The sequence below is a fragment of the Taudactylus pleione genome, unplaced genomic scaffold, assembly GCF_031769625.1.
Source record: "Taudactylus pleione unplaced genomic scaffold, aTauple2 ptg000007l, whole genome shotgun sequence".
Taxonomy (NCBI): Eukaryota; Metazoa; Chordata; class Amphibia; order Anura; family Myobatrachidae; genus Taudactylus; species Taudactylus pleione.
This window is the reverse complement of record NW_028284410.1, coordinates 29,312,831-29,333,800: the sequence shown is the minus strand read 5'-3', so window position 1 is coordinate 29,333,800 and position 20,970 is coordinate 29,312,831. Positions and strand designations below refer to the sequence as shown.

Below are 20,970 nucleotides of genomic sequence, written 5' to 3'. Positions count from 1 at the left end.
GAATATTCTAAGTTATATATTAATTACAATATATGAATTTTAAGAATTCATTGAGGTTCAGGGAGTGTAAAATGAAGAAACTATAATGGAAATATTCTGTGTATTACAGGCAGTGCACAATGTTGAATCAATGATAAATTTCTCCAATTCTTTTGATGGTCTCTCTTTTTTTAGGGTGCAAAAGGGGAACCAGGCCTTCCTGGACCAGACGGCGCTCCTGGAGAATCTGGAATTGATGTGAGTTGACTGTCAATCAGTTTTAGTGACTATTAGTTGTAACTCCAAGTGCAGCAGTCTTGGATTAAGCCACATAGACCAGACCATTTAAGTTCAGAATGTCACTTTATAATAATGTAACAGTTTAATTATTGCTGTTATTTTAAATGGATCTATACTCTTGTTGAGGATGAGGGAGCACTTGCCTTGTTGCATTTAAAAAAATTGCACATTTTAAATGACTAGGAAATACATTTGCTGCTAATATAGGGAAGTATAGAAAAGTGACCTGAGGTGAATTTAAAAGGTTTAGTTAGGTCTGGCTGTCTGACTACTCACTGCACACTATTGATTATTATTATGCATGATATAAAATGCATACATGTACAGTATAACATCTCACTGTTGTTATGTTATAATACCTTGCCTTACCTGTCCTGCACATTATCAGACTTGCCAAAATAAGATATTCCATGAGAGGGACATACAGTATGTCTTTATTTGGATTACCTATATATTTAACAGATTTGCACATACCACTTACAGTAAATACAATTTTCTGCTGGAAAGCACAAGTAAAAATAGAAAGAGTTTACATTACATTATGCACACTGGTCCCCACTGTGAATGCACATTTCCTCACTGAGGGTAGTTCTGCCCCTGGCATTCAGTACACAGGGCATGTGAAAAGAATGGCAAGAACAGCAAATGAAAAACATGCCGTGGCGTCAATCCTCCATGGTCCCAAACTCACATACAGTACATCCGGAAAGTATTTACAACGCGTCACTTTTTCCACATTTTGTTATGTTACAGCCTTATTCCAAAATGGAATAAATTCATTTTTGTCCTCAAAATTCTACACACAACACCCCATAATGACAACATGTAAAAAGTTTTTTAGAGATTTTTGCAAATTTTATAAAATAAAACTAAGAAATCACATGTATATTAGTATTCACAGCCTTTGCCATGAAGCTCAAAATTGAGCTCAGGTGCATCCAGTTTCCACTGATCATCCTTGAGATGTTCCTACAGCTTAATTGGAGTCGCCCTGTGGTAAATTCAGTTGATTGGACATGATTTAGAATTTTGAGGAGAAAAATTAATTTATTCCATTTTGGAATAAGGCTGTAACATTACAAAATGTGGATAAAGTGACGCGCTGTGAATACTTTCCGGATGCACTGTATAGGACAGTTTAGGTTAGAATCGCTCAAGTGTGTGATATATTTGCATCTGAAGTTCTGGGGCCAACTAGTATATTCCCTATTATATTATTACTCCATTCATTTTTTTCTTAGCCATAACAATAGCCTCTTAGATTGACAACCAAATAGTCCAATGGGGTGCTCCAAAGTGAAACCAAACCCTAAGACATGGAAACGAATAACATTTGTACATGTTTATGTTTATGTACACTGAAGTGCCAAAAGTCATGGGATAGGAGCCTAGTATCATGTAGGACCCCATCTAGCCCAGCAAAGTGCAGTAACTCAATGTGGCATCGATATCACAAGTGGACGGAAGACCTATGGAGGGATGTTGACCCATGACATCTGGACAGCTTCCCACAGCTCCCTGATATTTATAGGTGCAGGATCTTGGGTGCGAATGGACCTCTCCACCACGTCCCATAAATGCTCAATTGGGTTCATGTCAGGGGAACATGGTAGCCGCACCATTCGTCAGAACTCTCCACAATGCTCCTCGAACCAATTCTAGGCAACTTGGGATCAATGACACAGTGCATTTTTTTGCTGGAATGTTCCATCAGTGTGGGGGTACTTGAAGTTCATAAAGTGCTGCAAATGGTCATGAAGCAATGCAGTGTATCGATTACTGGTCAATGATGTATTCAGGCAGACCAGTGGGTCAGACCCATGCTACGTGAACAAACCCCACACATTTATGGAACCACCACCAAGCTGAACGATGTCTTGTTGACAACTGGGGTTCATGACCTCATGGGGTCTGCGCCACACCAGAATCTTACCATCAGGCTGAAACAACTAGAACCATGACTCATCGGACCACTCCACATGTTGGCAGTCCTCCAGGATTCAATTACAAACCCAGGTGAGGCTTTGTATCTGGTGTTGTAGTCTTAGCAGGAGCACTCTGGTGGGTTTTCGTTTCCATATCCCATGGAAGCTTAAGAACGCTGCACTGACCTGGTGGATATGCATCTGGTACCTCCTGCATTGAATGTGGATGTGATTTGAGCCAGTGTCGCTTGTCTGTTACCACGGACAATTCTGGCTAGACACCACTGGTCACGATCATTAAGCACCCGTGGTCGGCCACTGCACTGTCCATGGTGGGTGGTAATGCCTTCCATGAGTTATTCCTGGTACCCACCTGACACAGTAGATCGAGGTATGTTGAATGTTCACACAACTTCGGAAATGTCCCATCCGTCGGGCACCACTCTCATGTCCTGTTTGAAATCCGATAATTCACGTTGCCTTGCCATGAGCAGCCTACCCAGTGTTCAAACTGACCCATGAGATATCAGATTACAACTGATGCAGGTCTAAGTATTTCCAAGATATCACAGTATGGTGATGCCACCTACCATTACCTTTATATACTGCTATCCCATGACTTTTGGCGCTTAGATGTATTTGATAAAGTGGAACTATCTGCATATTTTTGCCACATTGCCCCTTATACTGATAGAATGTGTGGTGTCTCCATGGTTATCTTTTTAGATGGCTTTCACATGTGTAGTAGGGACGAAGCTTCCTGCACAGCATTATCTGTATTGTAAGCCTGTCACAGGGGTCAGAGGAGCATGTGCTAAGCTCTTCTAAGCATGGCTAAGTACACTCTCCACTGATCACTCCTGCACAGCAGCATGGGATTGAGGTAGGGATGGCCATCAGAAGGATAAACATTGATGATCTACATTAATGGTGCTTAGTATCAATTGCATGAAACCATCTATGGGAAACCATTGATGGTTTCACTCATCGATGGACAGTCATGGTTGTGCTTCACTGTGGATGGCAGGGCAATCTCATGTTAGAGATGAAGATGGAGCATAGAGTCGGGTCAAGGGTGAGGCTAAGCTTTGTGCCCCTTGCGTCAATTAAAAAAAGAATAGCTTTGTCTCTGCCATCAGTGTGTATAGGTAAAGTCTATAGAGTGATATCAATTGATTGGAGACGTAAGACCCCAAACCAGTATCTTGCCTAGGCCCCCATGTAGTCTTAATCCAGTTTTGCAGAGGAAACTCTTAAGCCTGCTTCTCTTCGTCAGATCTGCTCATCAAACACCATCTCCTAATGAATGTGACTTTGAAAAATCTGGCAACGCACTATGGGTCTGATGCTGAGTTGTACATTATGCCTGTTTACCGAGTTTTTACACTGTACATTCCCTAGCACCAAGTGCATGCAAGTATGGGATACGCTTAGTCATACGCATTTCATTTACATCTTCACTTCCCACAGAGTTAAAATAGTAATTTCTGATTTAGCGCTCCCCTCAGTGCAGCATTATTTCACCTATGAGTGACCATCCAACCATAAACATAAACATATGTGTATATATAATGGCGCTCCGTGAATAACTCAGCACCAATAAACATCAGCCAAATCCAATTCATGTATCCTTCTTTCTTGCATATCCCACTTTTAAATGAATGTCTTATGCCAGCATAGTGATAATGTCCCACTATTGATGTTATTTAGCCGATCTTTCAAAGTCTATAATAGCTCAAAGAAATATATAATAAACATTTATAAGTGATACTTATTTCCTGAAAAAAGGAAAGATTTGTCCTGCATCAAAATTTATGTGTGAAGATAAGTAGTATTGATATAACATAAAATAAATTGCATTAACGGACGGATACTTTTCCTTATCCATACTACTTTTGTTTTATTTGATTTATCCTCAGTGTAATCTCAATGTATCCTCAGTGGTGCATGCTGGAGAAAGGTCAATGCAATGCATTACACTGTCAATGCAGAGGTGTAATCCATGCAATAGAAATTTAGTGTACTCTATTTCTATATGTTTCCAAAGAAGACAAAATACAACAACAACAACAAAAAGTAACATGAACAGTGCATAGATGTGAAGAGACCCTATAAAAAGAAACAGCATCCAGTAGTAGAGATAGGGGCTACATCTGTCCCAAATTTGATCTAACACAATATATAATACAGAGAATGTTGTGCTGACCACAAATACACTTTCTCCACAGGGATTAATAGGAGCCAAAGGAGATCCTGGACCATCAGGTCGCCCAGGCTCAAAAGTAAGTGTGACTGATGTTTAGCTGTCAGTGAGTGGCTGTGTTAGATTAATGCTTTTTTTCCATAACCTTTCTCTTTATATTATCTTGCTTTCTCTATTTATTATTTTACCATGCTTTATCCTCCTGATTTCCATATGTAGCAGTACTCACAATCACAATGCAGTAGATTATTGTTTTCTAACCCCATGCATACTGGCATAAAGTGACCCTGGTAATGATTTTGTAATCATCCTTTCCCCACAAATACCTTCTACACCTCATTATAGTCACTGTTAAATCATATTCTTCCTTGGCAGAAGTAGAATTGTTTCCTTGTGGAAACTGCATATAACACAATATATATATATATATATATATATATATATATATATAAAACAACATATAACTTTAGTTCATCTTTTCCTATTTAATGCTGATTATGGAGTTCAGGGGCGTATCAATAATTGATGCAGGGTGTGCGGTACACATGGGTCCAGGGGAGGCCCACACCACACACCCTGCACTCTTATTCATTCATACCTTTCCGAAGTCCCGCGTTGGCTGTCGCACCCCTGCACTAAACGCCTGGAAAATTACTATTTTCCCGGCGTTTTGCACATGCACAGTGGGCAAATCGACGAGGAAAATGGCAACCGTGCCATTTTCACGGCAGCTTGCGCATGCACAGTAGACTCTGCGCACAGACTAGTGCCCAGAGTCTACTGCGGTCTGCTGCGGTCAGTCCACCATCCGCCGGGGAGAGAGGAGGAGGCCCCGGAAGGGGAATGCACACGGGCCCCCTCCTCTCTTGATATACCCCTGATGGAGTTGATACTAGATTTGAGAGCAAAGCAAAAAAAAGCAAGTAACTTTACACCTAGGTATAGCCATCCTGCACTGCAGGTGGGGTAGATTTAAAATATGCAGATACTGTAGATTTACATTTCAGGGGTGTGTCCAAACTCAAATCTCAATTGTAGTGTAAAAATAAAGCAATCCACTATTTGTGGGCTACGTGCAAGAACAGCCAGTATTTACCCTGGATGCAAAAAAAAGTATTTGCGCCCCGTGCATTGCAATATGTTTTGTCACGTGTAAAAATGCTTTTATTTAGCTTTTCTCCCAATTGAGAATCAGCCACCTTTAAGCATACCAACAACTACAAAAGACTACTGTATTCCATCTAACTCTTCACCAAGATATATTCTTGCATTTATTATAACATTTCATATTTAGAACCCAGGAATAGTCACCAAACTGGATTTGCTTGGGCACCTGTCTTCATTCATTTCTACTTTTCTGGAGAGATCTCGGTCTCCACATATAATTTATGACTGGCCGAACCCTATAAACATGACAGAAGTCACAGAGCAGTCTTGTGACCCAAAATGAAAACTTCTCCTGGACCTTCTAATGTGATAATACTTGTTACAATGTTGATATATTAAATGTGGGTTGTGCTGTTTCTTTTTTCACTATGTACTGTAAAGAGTAAATGAAGGGACACCGTAAATGTATTTATTATTTTTTGTTCCCTGGCATGGATGAGGAATGCCCTAACATGTCTATTGTAGTAAATTATCTTTGATCATTTGAGATGAGGTTATTGTCCACAGCTGTTTATGCACGGAAACATGTAATATCATATTATTTATTATATGACTTATGTCATAAAACTCCTTTGTTATATAGGGTCAGTCTGGACTACCAGGGCCACCAGGGAAGCCTGTGAGTATACATATTCATAGCACCATTCTCTTTCTTGTATTTCTATATACTTAGCTGACATGATATTAACAATTGATTTCCCTTCTCATTTTTGTATTAGGGACCTGGAATAGCTGGACTTCCTGTAAGTGTAAAGTATACCTTATTTTATTGTTAAAATGATAACATGCAATATGCAACATATTATACAAAAAAGATTGACAATGTACCGTTTTTACTTAGGGTAACACAGGACCAGTTGGACTTCCCGGTGAAATTGGTGCCACAGGACCAAAGGTAAGATATTTCATTGACATATAGGCCCCATTTACTAACGAGTTTTATCACCAAAACTAGTGATAAATGTCACTGTGCATGATAAATGGTGCTCCAGCCAATCAGCTCCCAACTGTCATTTTTCTATCAGTTGACAGTTGGGAGCTGATTGGCTGGAGCACCATTTATCATACACAGTGACATTTATCACTAGTTTTGGTGATAAAACTCGTTAGTAAATGAGTGTTCCTCTGCTCAGGTGGAAGCAGCTGAAGAGTCACATACACAGTAGTATCAGCAGGTCTGCGCGCTTTTCACCCTTCTCATACATTGGCCCTGTTTTTGCTTTCTTGGTTAGCTTGGTTCCTTGCAGACTTTGCCTTCATCCAGAAACCTGTTTATTTCTAGTATGATGATCAGAGCATACTAACTGGTCAAGTGATCATTCTGTTTCCATGAGACTTCAGTAGTTATTCATGTTCCTTATTTATTGTACACATAAATCCTTCACGGGCACCGTGAGACGCATGGTTGGGAAAATTTATTAAAGCTCTATTTGTAAGGAGCAGCACAGCCATGTATATTCACTAGCACATATTTTACAGCCCCATGCATACACAAGAGTACATTCTAGGTCTATCTTTGCAATCAGTGTACAAAAAAATGGTAGATTTGAAGATGTATCTCAAAAGAATATTGTTCAGAACACGTAAAAAAAAAGAAAAATGACCACTAAGCAATGCATGACCTCCCATCACATTGTTTGATACCATCATTTATCTAAACCTAATATTTGCTTGCTCTTCTTCTGAGTTTCTCTCATCGCTCCTGAAAGTAAGGGGACACCCATACTACTTTTATTTCAAGATGCAGATACTTTGATTTCATCCTTTTAAAAAGATTGGTTTACATATTCAAGTTTATGCAGGTAGTTTAGTTGTTTGCAAATGAACTAAAAACTAAATTCAGTGAAAAGAAAATACTGACTTACCGCCTACAAGGTATTAGTGATTCAGGTCTATTTGAGCAGCAGCTAAACCATTACAGAGCCCCACAGTATCAGGGTCATCTTCAAATGTGCTCCGCCCCTTTATCCACTGTTAAATTATTGTTAGAATATTATTTCTTATTTTGGGGGAATTTGTGCATAGACTGGCCCATTACTGAATCACTGTGGAATGGACACCATGCCGTGTCACTTAAATATAAAAACATAATAGGCAAATATTACTGCGGTGTCCAGCAACATATGACACTTGTCTTTCATTTGTAATTGATTCCCTAATGTATATCTTCTCATTCAGGGCTGTCTATCTGGGGGTAGTTTGTAACCCTCCTGTGGTTCTTGTAGCACCTAGTTCTCGCCAAAGATACACCCCAAAGGTTCTATTCTTTGTCTAAAGTGCAATGTGTGGTACACACTTGAATGACAAATCGTTAGATCGGCCGACCAGTCTAACGATATGGTAAGGTTGTGCACAAATGACCTTGTTCATACAACTTACCAATAGGGCGCCTGATATGTCTGGCCAGGAGAACCAGCTGTGATATCTTTCAGATATACTGCATCTCCCGTGCAGCACAGCAGATGCAATATATCTGTGAAAGTAGTCCATCACAGATATATCGTTCGTATAAACAATATATTGCCTAATGTGTACCCAGTATTAGGCTCAGGCATCTGTATTTATAAAATTATTTACAGTACATTCAGTACATGTAGCCCTTGCATTACAATAACTTGGATGGAACAGTTCTCAGATGAATATAGAAGCATGTCTGTTCCATCACTCACTTTTACCTTACGTGTTTTTTTTAACCCCTCCAGCTCACTACTCCAACAGTGCAAGTTTTCTATGTCTCCTCACATAGTCATCCATGTGCATTATCGGATCAATGCAAGTAGTGATCAATGTTTATGGTTTCTTATGTTTTACTTTTCTTTTAGGGTATAACAGGGCCTGTCGGGCCTTCTGGACCACCTGGACCCCCTGGAAAACCTGTATGTATATCAATAATTTTATGTGTCATTTATATTTACAATCAAAAGGGAAACTTTGCTATAGAATGCTAAGTTGTACCTCATATTGCCTAGAATGAATTCTACCAGGAACTTACGTGTCTGTACGTTGTGATTTTGTTTGTTTTTTGTAAGTAATATTAGTGGATAGGATGAATGGTTTCTTTTGTGAGTAAATACTAACTAAATTCTAAATTCTAAATATCATCTTACTCTGAAGTTAAATATGTTCTCATTATATTATGATTTCTTATGTTGTCTTCCTAAATTCCTACTTAAAAGTTAGCTATTTGATACATGTGTAATGAAACACTGCTAGTTGGTCAGTATTTACTATTATTAACAGTTATTTATATAGTGTCCACATAGAATGCAAAATGGATGCAAATTATTCTTACAAGAAAAAGTGCAGAAAAATAAGCATAATTCTGCAAATTTGCAAAGCGGTACCCAACTTGGGATGAATGCACATCAACATCGGAAGCACATACGCCTGGTTTACTACAAGTGCTAGTTATCAGCTTGTACATAAGATACATCTCCTGACAGACATAAATACAATACAAACTACTGCTGTGCTGGGCGGTTTCTAAATGAACACACCCTTTCTGTACTCTGCCTATGTTATAATGCCCCTTCCCATTTCTGCCTCTCCAGTCACAAGGAGTGTGTTGTTGGAAATGTGTGTACAGGTTTTCTAGGTGTTCCAGTACACACCAAAAGACTCCCTGAGACTACAAACAGCACAATTGCTTAACTAGTGGAGTGGTTTTGTTGGTGTTATAGGAGATATAGCCATAATAACTGTTATACACTGGTTTGATGGAGCATAGCTTGAGAGGAGCAGGATGATATACAACTCACCAGCTGGAGAACGTATCTTGTGACCGGGTAGTGGTACAAGGATGCTGGAAGGCATTGGGGGTGGCAGTAATACGGTACCAGGGTCTCTCTGGAGCTAAGTGGGAGACTACTGTCTCCTACTGTGACACTCAACACAGTGACATGATGGCGCTGTGCATGTGCAGTAGCTAAGTCCTGTGGCCATCTTGGAACAGGGAATGAAACCTCCCTGGAGAAAGAAAATGTAGTGTGCGCAGTAGCTCTCTCCACTTTCAACAAGTGTCAGATGCACAGAAGCCACCATTCATTTGCTAAGCCTGCACATATAGTGGCGTCACACAAGCTGGCATAGAACTACCTCTGCAAAAGGCCCTCAGTTCAGAGTTAGTACTAATGGGAGGAAGATGTAGTACTATGGGGAAGAGGAATTATAGCAATATAAGCTTCAGCATTAGTCAGCATATACATGGTACAGTAGTCTACAATGCTCTCAGTAACTTGATATAAAGGTGGTAGACAGAGGTTAAAATGATGGCAAGTACAGCTTGGACACATCTTTAAATATGGTCATTGATCCATACAAAGTAAGTGTCCACAGTACAAGTATTCAGAGTGAAAACTGGATATCCAATATTTATGAATGTGAGTCCTGAAGGAGCACAAGTCATAAAGATCAATAAACCCTATTCTTTGAAGTGTTGCATCTGCACTTGTCTTTCGTAAGAATATATGAAGATAGAACCACCTGAGTAATGAGTCCAAACAGAAAGAGTGTGTCCGAAATACAGTATACTACTCAGAGGTGCTATGTGTTACTTGAACTGCATTACCACCATGGGAAATAAATAACTATGGGAACCTTTGATACATGTAGCTATTTTCCCCAATGCTCTACCAGTTCTGTAATATATACTAGTAATTACTGTGTTGAGCAAGCTGTATTGGTGATTGTACTACCATTTACAATCCCATAACACCCCCCAACTCTGTTTCTGTCTGTGCCTATGAGAGAAACAGAGGAACCCTGGGAAAACAGCCTCAGATAGCAGCCCCAAGGGCTCCAGCTATTTGAGGGGCCACCATGAGAAAATATTTTTCTTTGTTGGTAATGCTGCATTAAACAACTGGGACCTTGATTTAAAAGTTGGATATGCTCAAGTCAGTTTGCTCCACATAAAACCGCATCTTGCATCATTTGTAGCACTGTATATATATATATATGCACATTTTGTGCCCGTATTTTGAATTTCAGTAATGCTTATCTGTCCATGGCCGTGGATCGCTGTTTGTGGTTGTTGTGATAATGTTGTACAGGAGTCGGTGTCCGCAGTAAAGGTGGGAGCAACTGAGATTGGTATACTGTAGTCTAGATGAAGAAGCATGATGGTAGTATGTGGTCCCAGGAGAGAAATACAATGGTGTAGTAGGTAGTGATGTTAGACAGAGTGCTAGTGCAGGGTGTAGTAGGTAGTGATGTTAGACAGAGTGCTAGTGCAGGGTGTAGTAGGTAGTGATGTTAGACAGAGTGCTAGTGCAGGGTGTAGTAGGTAGTGATGTTAGACAGAGTGCTAGTGCAGGGTGTAGTAGGTAGTGATGTTAGACAGAGTGCTAGTGCAGGGTGTAGTAGGTAGTGATGTTAGACAGAGTGCTAGTGCAGGGTGTAGCAGGTAGTGATGTTAGACAGAGTAGAAGGTAGTGATGTTATATAGAGTGCTAGTGCAGGGAGTAGAAGGTAGTGATGTTATGTAGAGTGCTAGTGCAAGGTGTAAAGGTAGTAATGTTATAGAGTGCTAGTGCAGGGTGTAGTAGGTAGTGATGTTAGACAGAGTGCTAGTGCAGGGTGTAGCAGGTAGTGATGTTAGACAGAGTAGAAGGTAGTGATGTTATATAGAGTGCTAGTGCAGGGAATAGAAGGTAGTGATGTTATGTAGAGTGCTAGTGCAAGGTGTAAAGGTAGTAATGTTATAGAGTGCTAGTGCAAGGTGTAAAGGTAGTAATGTTATATAGAGTGCTAGTGCAGGTTGTAGACTGTTGAAGGTAGTGATGTCAAATAGAGTTCTAGTGCAGGGTGTAGAAGGTAGTGATGTCAGATAGAGTGCTAGTGCACTGGCACAGACTATAAAGAGTTTATATAGTAGTAAAAGGTTGTACATGTAAAAGTGTGTGTTGTGCTCAGATATTAAAATGATTAGTTATTTGAATATGATGGGGTTAGCTTAGTCTGAGAGTACTGAAAAAAGGGGGTTAGGATAGAGGAGCAGAAGTATGTTGTTAAGGTGACATAAAAGTGATGATACAGTTTGATTAAGAAGAGTTTATGGATGAAATTGTCATGCCTGAGGGTTGAGGTTGATCAGAACAGGCATGGGAAGCTGAAGAGGAGACTAGAGAGGCGTGAATGCATCTGGGTGGCTTGAGCCAGGACTTCCTCATGTGTTGATGTGAGGAGGTAGAGGAACTGCAGTGGATGATGGGCCCGAAGGCAAGGACAGGAATGGAATGTCTTTATTATACACCAGGTTGGAATGAGAATTGAAGATTATGATATCAGACTGGGACTGATGATGTGGAACTGATGATGAGCTGAATAGAGTAGAATTGGAATTGATGATACTGAATAGACGAGTAGAATCGGTTTGGGACTGATGATGCTGAATTAATGAGTAGGATCGGTTTGAGACCGATGATGCTGAATTGAAGAGTAGGATTGGTTTGAGACCAGTGTTTGGAGATATTGGATGGAACCGATGTTTGGAGATATCAGATGGGACCAATGTTTGGATACGGGATAGGACCGATGTTTGTAGATATCAGATGTAACCGATGTTTGGAATTATCGGACACAACCGATGATGGTAGGTAGTAACAAGTCTCAGTGGAATAACCAGACTGGAGTACAGATAACTTGAGTAACCATACTTGGAACTGGAATCACACGGACTGGAACCGTTCAGATACAGAGTACCTGAGAGCTGTGGGCCTGATTCAGAGGCGCTCGCAAAAAGCGAGCGCTCGCTCTGAATCAGGGTGGGCTCTTCCTTTTTAAGTTGCGGCCTCTTGGCCGCTCGCATAGCTGTGACCATCGTGACCATCGGACTTGCGACGAGACCCTTGTGGTAGGGTCTTGTGGCCGCAAGCCCCAGAGAGCTTTCGGCTCTAACAGAGCCAGAAGCTCTCTCACTGACATCACTGGTGATGTCAGTGAGGCCGCCCACAAACGGCAGGCGTTCGCTTGGGAACGCCTCCGTTTGTGTAGCCACCCCCGGGCCACGCCTACAAAAGGGGTCGAGCTGTCGATCAACATCGACAGCCGCCCCTTTTGTAGTGAGTCTTGGAGCAAGCGCTCTTTGCGCTCGCTCCGGGGCTCGCGCACGTGCGCACTGGCCCACCATCGACCCGGTTGCGAGCACACAGCGCTTGCGACAGGGTCTGAATCAGGCCATTGTACTGGCAATGGGAGCCAGTCAGGAATTGGAATTTATAGGGGTGGATCCCCAGAGATTGGATGCTGCGATCAGCTGGTCCGGGAGCAGCGCTCTGAACGGAGGAAGAGTGTCAGGTGACCGAGTCCAGCATGGCTGCGTCCATACTGTGGTTTAGGAGGGAACTCTGGTGTGCAGCTTATGTACCATCATACTGAGAAGACATGCTGTGAGCAAGGAGCTGCGGGGAGCCATCTCCACACTCAGTGACAGGACACTGAGCGGACTGGGCAGGAACAGCACAGACAGACCTCAATACCAGCCGAGAGAGATGTGCAGCGTGAGTGGACCTCTATGCTATCATGGAGTGATGCACAGCGCAAGCAGACCTCAGCGCTAGCCTGGACAGACACCGGACAGGAAGAAAAGGCAATTTTTAGTGTCCGGAACATGACAGCAATAAAGATGGAATATATAAAATGATGTATAATGTATTACATTTTTAATAGAATAATATATATTTAAAAATATAAGTATATGATATAGTTTAAATGATTAAATATAAAAGAATCAAGTCGACCATACCCCTTACAGACATGCCCACTTTTGACTACACTTGTCTTTATGTAATGCATTTTAGGCTACGTATCTTTGTATGTCTTTGTATGTCTCATAGGCCAGCAGGTGGAAGTGTCTATTGCTGCTGATAATGGTGGTGGTGGATTCAGTTTTTGCTAGTTTGAAAGTTGCACACAAATGTACACAAAAGTCGCAATATTACGACTAATGGTCCACTATGCTCTTTACTAGTTATACTCAAACCTGTACTCCATTTGTGACATGTTTTTCCTTTATGTAAGTTTTTATAAATGTCCCTGGTGTCTATTGCTTTGAGTTTGAATATAATTAGCGGCCAGTGCAGGGAAATGTGGTTGAACTTGCCATTAATAAATGACTTCCATATAGCTTATGTTAGCATATTTTGCACATTTATTAAAAGTGTATGACCTTTTTCCTTCTACCTTCAGGGAATGATCTGTTTTCCCAGAGAATCTGTGCCTCTTCCTATGGCCCCTGCTGTATTTTGCAATTTGCATTGACATACATTATTAAACTTATTATCCATTTTTTTCTTCACTCTTTTATAAGCTGTAACACTATGTACTATCTGTATAACACATTGTCCCTGTGCAGTTCCTAAATTAGAGAATGAACAGTAAATGATGAGTCTGTGTAATTATGGGAATTTACGAGCGTAGAGCCGAAATAACTTATAAGACAAAAACATTTCACAGTGAGCTTGTCCTGCAGATTCAGACAATGACATGCTGTATAATGTCTCACACCTTCTGCATTTCAGGGTCCTACTGGGAACATCCTTGGCTTGGAAGGCAGTGCTGATTTCTTGGTGAGTGCATTTTGTGGGGGTAGTACAGTCAATTGCTTCTGAACCAGGGTAACACCTACTGTGCTCATGAATCTGTCCCCAAAATATTATTCTAAGGAATAATATTTATGACAAATTTATGACAAATTTATGACAAATTTAGTGCACTATATTATAATGGGGTAAAGAGGCCTACAAATAAATCAAGTGACCATAGAGGAAGTGTATACATTTCTGTATACTTTTTTTATTTATATATATTAGTGATTCCAGGGGTCTTTAACTGGCTGCCTATGAAAAATAAATGGTTTAGGAGACTTTTAGACAGAATTATGTTAATGTGTCTATGCTATAAAGAAGTACCCCGTCAAATATAATATTAATATATTGATCTGGAAAATACTTTAGCAGAAACAGTAACTGTAAAGCCCTATACATTTTTATCTAGAATCATAGGAAGAACATTTAAGAAAACATAATACAGACACTTGTTCCTATTGTAACTGCATAGAACATGTATATAGCCCCATTCTACACTGTGGGGTAAATTTACTAAGTTTCGAGTTTGGGTGAGATTGCAATCTCGGATGAGTTTAGGCATGTTTTTCAACTCGCAAATTTACTAAAGACAAACTCGTGTGAGTTTGGGAGAGAGTTTTCATTTTTCACTGAAATATTCGCGTGAGATTGCAAACTTGAATCAACTCACCATCGGCCAAACTCTGAAGTACTTTTCATGAGAAAGATGCAACTCGGGACTTTACCAAGAATCGAGATTATAATCTCGGGTGAGATTGTAGCAAACTCGCAAAGAAATTGAACTTTCAAATAGACCACCTCCTGAGCTGCGAGTTTTACAGAAACATACACAGATCAGTGTGATTTGTGTATGTTTCTGCATGTGTACCTAATTTAAAGTGTTTTTATAAAAAAAAAAAGACATAGGGTCACCCTCCAAAAGCATAACCAGCCCCTTCCTGGTTCCTAAAATTACGGGGAACAAAACGAGTAGGGTTCCCTTGTAATTTAGGAACCAGCACCTGGCTGCAGGGCCAGTGCTGGTTTTAAATATAGGGGGAAAAAATGCGTAGGGGTCCCCCTATATTTAAAACCAGTACCAGTCCCATACCAACCGGGGTGTAATGCCACAGCCAGGAGTCCCTATCACTGGGTCTCCAGAGCCAAGCATTAACACCCCAAGCTGGTCAGCCCAAGCCGGGGATCTCAGGGGAGGTGGTGACCCCTCCAAGAAGGGGTCCCCTCTCTCCCAAAACCCCAGGCATAGGCTGAAGCCTGGGGCTCTTCCCCACACTCCTAGAGTGGTGAGTAAGAGGTAATAATGTGGTATATAGTTCTAAACTATTGTAATTTACAGTGGAACTACAGGTGCCAGCATGCCTGCTCTTTGGTACTTGTGGAACTACACGTGCCAGAAGGCGGCCAGCATCTGTACCTCCACTGTAAAATAAATAATAAAAAAAAACAGCACACACACATTGTCTAAAGTAAAACTTTATTACATACCTACCTACCTCACTCACACATACTTACCTGTGCCAGCTGGTCGGTCCACTTCTCCCATGTAGAATCCATTTCTGAGAACCTGGAATAAAGATCCTATACTCACCTCCATCCTCACGCTGCTCTCCGTAGCATCCAGGAGTCTTGGCAACATAACAAACCGAGTAACCAAACCCATACGGACAAGTATTGGTATGTGTAGACTAGGGGTGTGCACCGGCCACTTTTCGTGTTTTGTGTTTTGGATCTTTCTTCGTGTTTTGGTTCTGGATTGGTTTTGCCAAAACCACCTTTCCGTGTTTTGGGTTCTGGGTTTTGTGTTTTGGATCTGTATTTTTTTGAAAAATAGCATAAAAACAGCTAAAATCTTAGAATTTGTGGGTTTTTCTGCTCCTATGCTATTATTAACCTCAATAACCTTAATTTCCACTCATTTCCAGTCTATTCTGAACACCTCACACCTCACAATAGTGTTTTTATGTCCAAAAGGTTGCACCGAGGTAGCTGGATGACTATGCTAAGCGACATGAGTGGGCGGCACAAACACGTGGCCCATCTAGGAGTGAAACTGCAGTGGCAGACAGGATGGCAGTTTGAAAAACTAGGCCCCAAACAGTACATAATGCAAAGAAAAAAAAGAGGTGCAAGATGGAATTGTCCTTGGGCCCTCCCACCCACTCTTATGTTGTATAAACAGGACATGCACACTTAACAAACCAATAATTTCAGCGCCAGGGTCTGCCACACGACTGTGGCTGAAATGATTGGTTCGTTTGGTCCCCCACAAAACAAGCTGGCAATTAATCTGTCCCTGCACAAACTGGCTCTACGGAGGCAAGATGTCGTTCTCATCCTCCTCATCCACCGATTCCTCACCCTCTTCAGTGTTGTGTACATCCTCATCTTCACAGAGTATTAATTCGTCCCCGCTGGAATCCACCACCACAGGTCCCTCTGTACGTTCTGGAGGCTGGTCTCCCTGGAAGAGTTGATAATTCATTTTTATGAACATCATCTTCTCCACATTTTGTGGAAGCAACCTCCTACACCTTTCGCTGACAAGGTTCCTGGGTGCACTAAACACTCTTTCGGAGTACACACTGGAGGGGGGCAACTCAGGTAAAATAGAGCCAGTTTGTACAGGGGCCTCCAAATTGCCTCTTTTTCCTGCCAGTACTGGTACGGGCTGTCTGACATGCCTACTTGGATGCTGTCACCGATGTAATCCTCCACCATTCTGTCAATGGTGACAGTATCATATGCAGTGACAGTAGACATGTCAGAAATTGTTGCCAGGTCCTTCAGTCCGGACCAGATGTCCAAACTTGGTCCTGCCTGCCCTGCATCACCGCCAGCGGGTTGCTAAGGATACCTAAGTTTTTTCCTGGCAGCCCCAGTTGCGAGAGAAAATGAAGAAGGAGCTGTTGACGTGTCACGTTCCGCTTCAGCTGACAATGTTTTCACCAGCAGGTCTTTGCACCTCTGCAGGCTTGTGTCGGCCGGAAAGAGGCTTTAAACCTAGGATCAAGCACGGTGGCCAAAATGTAGTGGTCTGATTTCAACAGATTGACCACCCTGGAATCCTGGCAAAGCGAATAAAGGGCTTCATCCACAATCACACATGCCGAGCGGAATCGCTCCGTCTTAGCTCCTCCTTCACTTTCTCCAGCTGCTTCTGCAAAAGCCTGATGAGGGGAATGACCTGACTCAAGTGGCAGTGTCTGAACTGACTTCACGTGTGGCAAGTTCGATGGGCTGGAGAACCTTGCACAACACGGAAACCATTCTCCACTGCGCTTGAGTCAGGTGCATACTCCCTCCTTTGCCTATGTCATAGGTGGATGTATAGGCTTGAATGGCCTTTTGCTGCTCCTCCATCCTCTGAAGCATATAGAGGGTTGAGTTCCACAGCGTCACAACCTCTTGCTTCAGGTGATGTTAGGGCAGGTTCAAGAGTGTTTGCTGGGGCTCCAGTCTTCAGCACGCAGTCGCTGAATGGCGAAAGCGGACAGAAATTTTTCGGCCCACACAAAGCGTCTCTTGCACGCCCCTGTCGCTTTTCAGCAAATTCTGCACCACCAAGTTTATTGTGTGAGCAAAACATGGGACGTGCTGGAATTTGCCCAGATGTAATGCCCGCACAATATTGGTGGCGTTGTCAGATATCACAAATCCCCAGGAGAGTCTAAGTGGGGTAAGCCACTGGGCGATGATTTCCCTCAGTTTCTCTAAGATGTTGTCGGCGGTGTGCCTCTTACTGAAACTGGTGATACACAGCGTAGCCTGCCCTGGAACGAGCTGGTGTTTCTGAGATGCTGCTACTGGTGACGCTGCTGTTGTTGCTGCATAAGGTGATACATCTACCCAGTGGGCTGTCACAGTCATATAGTCCTTAGTCTGCCCTGTTCCACTTGTCCACATGTCCATGGTTAAGTGGACATTGGGTACAACCGCATTTTTCAGGACACTTTTTCTGACGTTTCTGTACAGTCTTGGTATCGCCTGCCTAGTGAAGTGGAATCTAGGCGGGATTTGGAACCGGGGACACACTACCTCCATAAATTGTCTAAATCCCACTGCACTAATGGCGGATACCGGACGCATGTCTAACACCAACATAGCAGTCAAGGCCTCAGTTATACGTTTTGCTTCAGGATGACTGCTGTCGTACTTCATCCTCCTCGCTAAGGGCTGTTGGAGGGTCAATTGTTTAGTAAAAGTAGTGGTGTTCCTACTTCCTCTCTGGGATGATGAACGACTCCCAGCAGCAACAGCAGCAGTGGCAGCAGTAGGCGTAGCAATGCAGGATCCTCCGAAGGAATCCCGGATAGGAGAGTCAGTCATGCCAGTGACATGGCCTGCAGGACTACTTCCGATCCTGACTAAGGAGGAAATTGACAAGTAGGGAGTTGACGGTGTGGTTTGCAGGTGCTTGGATACAACAGGACAAAGGGATTTAGGTGTCCCTGGACTGCTTGCGGTCTTAGCCAAAGTTTCTGAACTTGACAGTAACTTTTTATGAACGCGCTGTAGGTGACGTATAAGGGAGGATGTTCCTAGGTGGTTAACGTGCCTACCCCTACTTATTTCACTTTTACATATGGTACATATGGCAAGACAGTTGTTGTCCGGATTTGGATAGAAATATTGCCAGTGATGGGCTTTTTCATCCCACGGACAACAACTGTCTCCCCCGGAGCCTGATTTAAACAAACCACATCACCATCAGAATCCTCCTCGCCAACTTCCTCCTCACCGCCAGCTACACCAGTATCCTCATCCTGTTGTACTTCAACAGTGACATCTTCAATTTGCATATCAGCAAGTGCACTGTGGGTGCTCCTTTCAGCACTTGCAGAGGACGTGCAAATGGTGGAAAGAGCCACCTCTTCCTGTCCAGTGCTGGGAAGGTCAGGCATCGCAACCACCACCACACTTGGACTCGGACTCTCCTTGGGGATTTGTGATATCTTCTTAGAACGTACAGTTCTTCGCTGTGCTTTTGCCAGCTTAACTCGTTTGATTTTTTTAGAGGGATGAGGGCTTCCATCGTCATGTGAAGCTGAACCACTAGTCATGAACATAGGGAAAGACCTTAGCCGTTCCTTGCCACTCCGTGTCGTAAATGGCATATTGGCAAGTTTACGTTTCTCTTCAGATGATTTAAATGTTTTTTTTTAAGGTCAATTTCCTGAACTTTGTCTTTTGGGATTGTATATGCCCTATACTATGACATTGGGCATCGGCCTTGGCAGACGACGTTGATGGCATGTTATCGTCTAAGTCATGACTAGTGGCAGCAGCTTCAGCACTAGGAGGAAGTGGTTCTTGATCTTTCCCTATTTTATTTTTATCGGAGAAAGTTTGGTCCTCCATTTATGTTATATTGATATATACATGCGGCTAAGGCACACACAAAGACAGAATATATTTTTTTATTTTTGTTGGACACTAGTGCACTTTGGGGGTTACACCACCCTTTAACAGACAGACGCATGCTTGGCACTGCTGCTTTGAGGATGCACTTACAGTGCAGACAATTCACAAACACAGAAGAAAATTTTTTATTTTGTTGGAGTGCACTTTTGGGGTTACACCACCCTTTAACAGACAGACACACACTTGGTGCTGCTGCTTTGAGGATGCACGTACAGTGCATACAATTCACAAACACAGAAAAAAAAAATATTTTTTGGAGTGCACTTTGGGGGTTACAGCACCCTTTAATGGACAAGCCAACCGGCCGTTTACTTATGACACAGGCGCACGCTTGGCGCTGCTCCTTTGTTGATGCACGTGCAGCCACAGTGCACACAATTCACAAACAGAAAATATTTTTTTATTTTGTTTGGAGTGCACTTTGGGGTTTACACCACCGTTTAACAGACGAGCCAGCCGGCCCTTTACTTATGACACAGGCGCACGCTTGGCACTACTTTGTTGATGCATGTGCGGCCACAGTGCACACAATTCACAAACACAGAAAATTATTTTTTATTTTGTTTGAAGTGCACTTTGGGGGTTACAGCACCCTTTAACAGACGAGCCAGCCAGCCCTTTACTTATGACACAGGCGCACGCTTGGCGCTGCTCCTTTGTTGATGCACGTGCAGCCACAGTGCACACAATTCACAAACACAGAAAAATTTTTTTTATTTTGTTTGGAGTGCACTTTGGGGGTTACAGCACCTTTTAACGGACCACCCACAGCATATGCGAGCGTCCATGATGATGGTCGCGATGGTCTTGACCATCGCGACCATCGGGCTTGCGACGGAGACCCTGTGGTAGGGTCTCGCTGCCGCAAGCCCTGGAGTGATTTTGGCTGTATCAGAGCCAAAAATCACTCCCACTGACATAACTAGTGATGTGAGAGGGGCCGGCTTCAGACGGTAGGCGTTCCCATGGGAACGCCTCCGTCTGGCAGGCACGCCCCCGGCACGCCCACCAAAGGGGGCGAGCTGTCAATCAACATCGACAGCACTCCCCCTTTGGTGCGAGACCCGGAGCGATGGAGAGCCCGTCGCTCGCTGGGTCTCGTGCATGCGCACGATGGAGCTCCCTCCGTCGTGCGCATGCGCAGTGGGGAAACATCGACCCGCTTGCCGCGTCCTGCACTCCCGAGTGGGTCTGAATGACCCCCTTATTTTATAAAATGGGCTAACTAAAATGAGTCCAATAGATATTGCCTGAATTGTAACTTCCACCAAGGTGGTAGCACAATTACAGATTTCAAAGAACTCTGTGGACTAAACCCTATGCTATGGGGTAAATTTACAAAAGGTCGATTTTAATCCATTTTAAACAACATCGATATTTTGTTTCTGGG

At 42.5% G+C, this 20,970-nt stretch overlaps 1 protein-coding gene across 1 annotated transcript in view; it reads left to right on the top strand.

The window, feature by feature from the left end:
• Positions 1–20,970, top strand: part of COL9A2 (collagen type IX alpha 2 chain) — a 79,299-nt gene that overhangs the window by 14,363 nt on the left and 43,966 nt on the right. Inside the window, exons 4-10 of the mRNA XM_088462689.1 lie at positions 175–237; positions 4,433–4,486; positions 6,158–6,193; positions 6,294–6,317; positions 6,416–6,469; positions 8,397–8,450; positions 14,094–14,141. Of these exons, the coding sequence (XP_088318815.1) occupies positions 175–237; positions 4,433–4,486; positions 6,158–6,193; positions 6,294–6,317; positions 6,416–6,469; positions 8,397–8,450; positions 14,094–14,141 (333 nt within the window). The remainder of the gene's footprint in view (positions 1–174; positions 238–4,432; positions 4,487–6,157; positions 6,194–6,293; positions 6,318–6,415; positions 6,470–8,396; positions 8,451–14,093; positions 14,142–20,970) is intronic.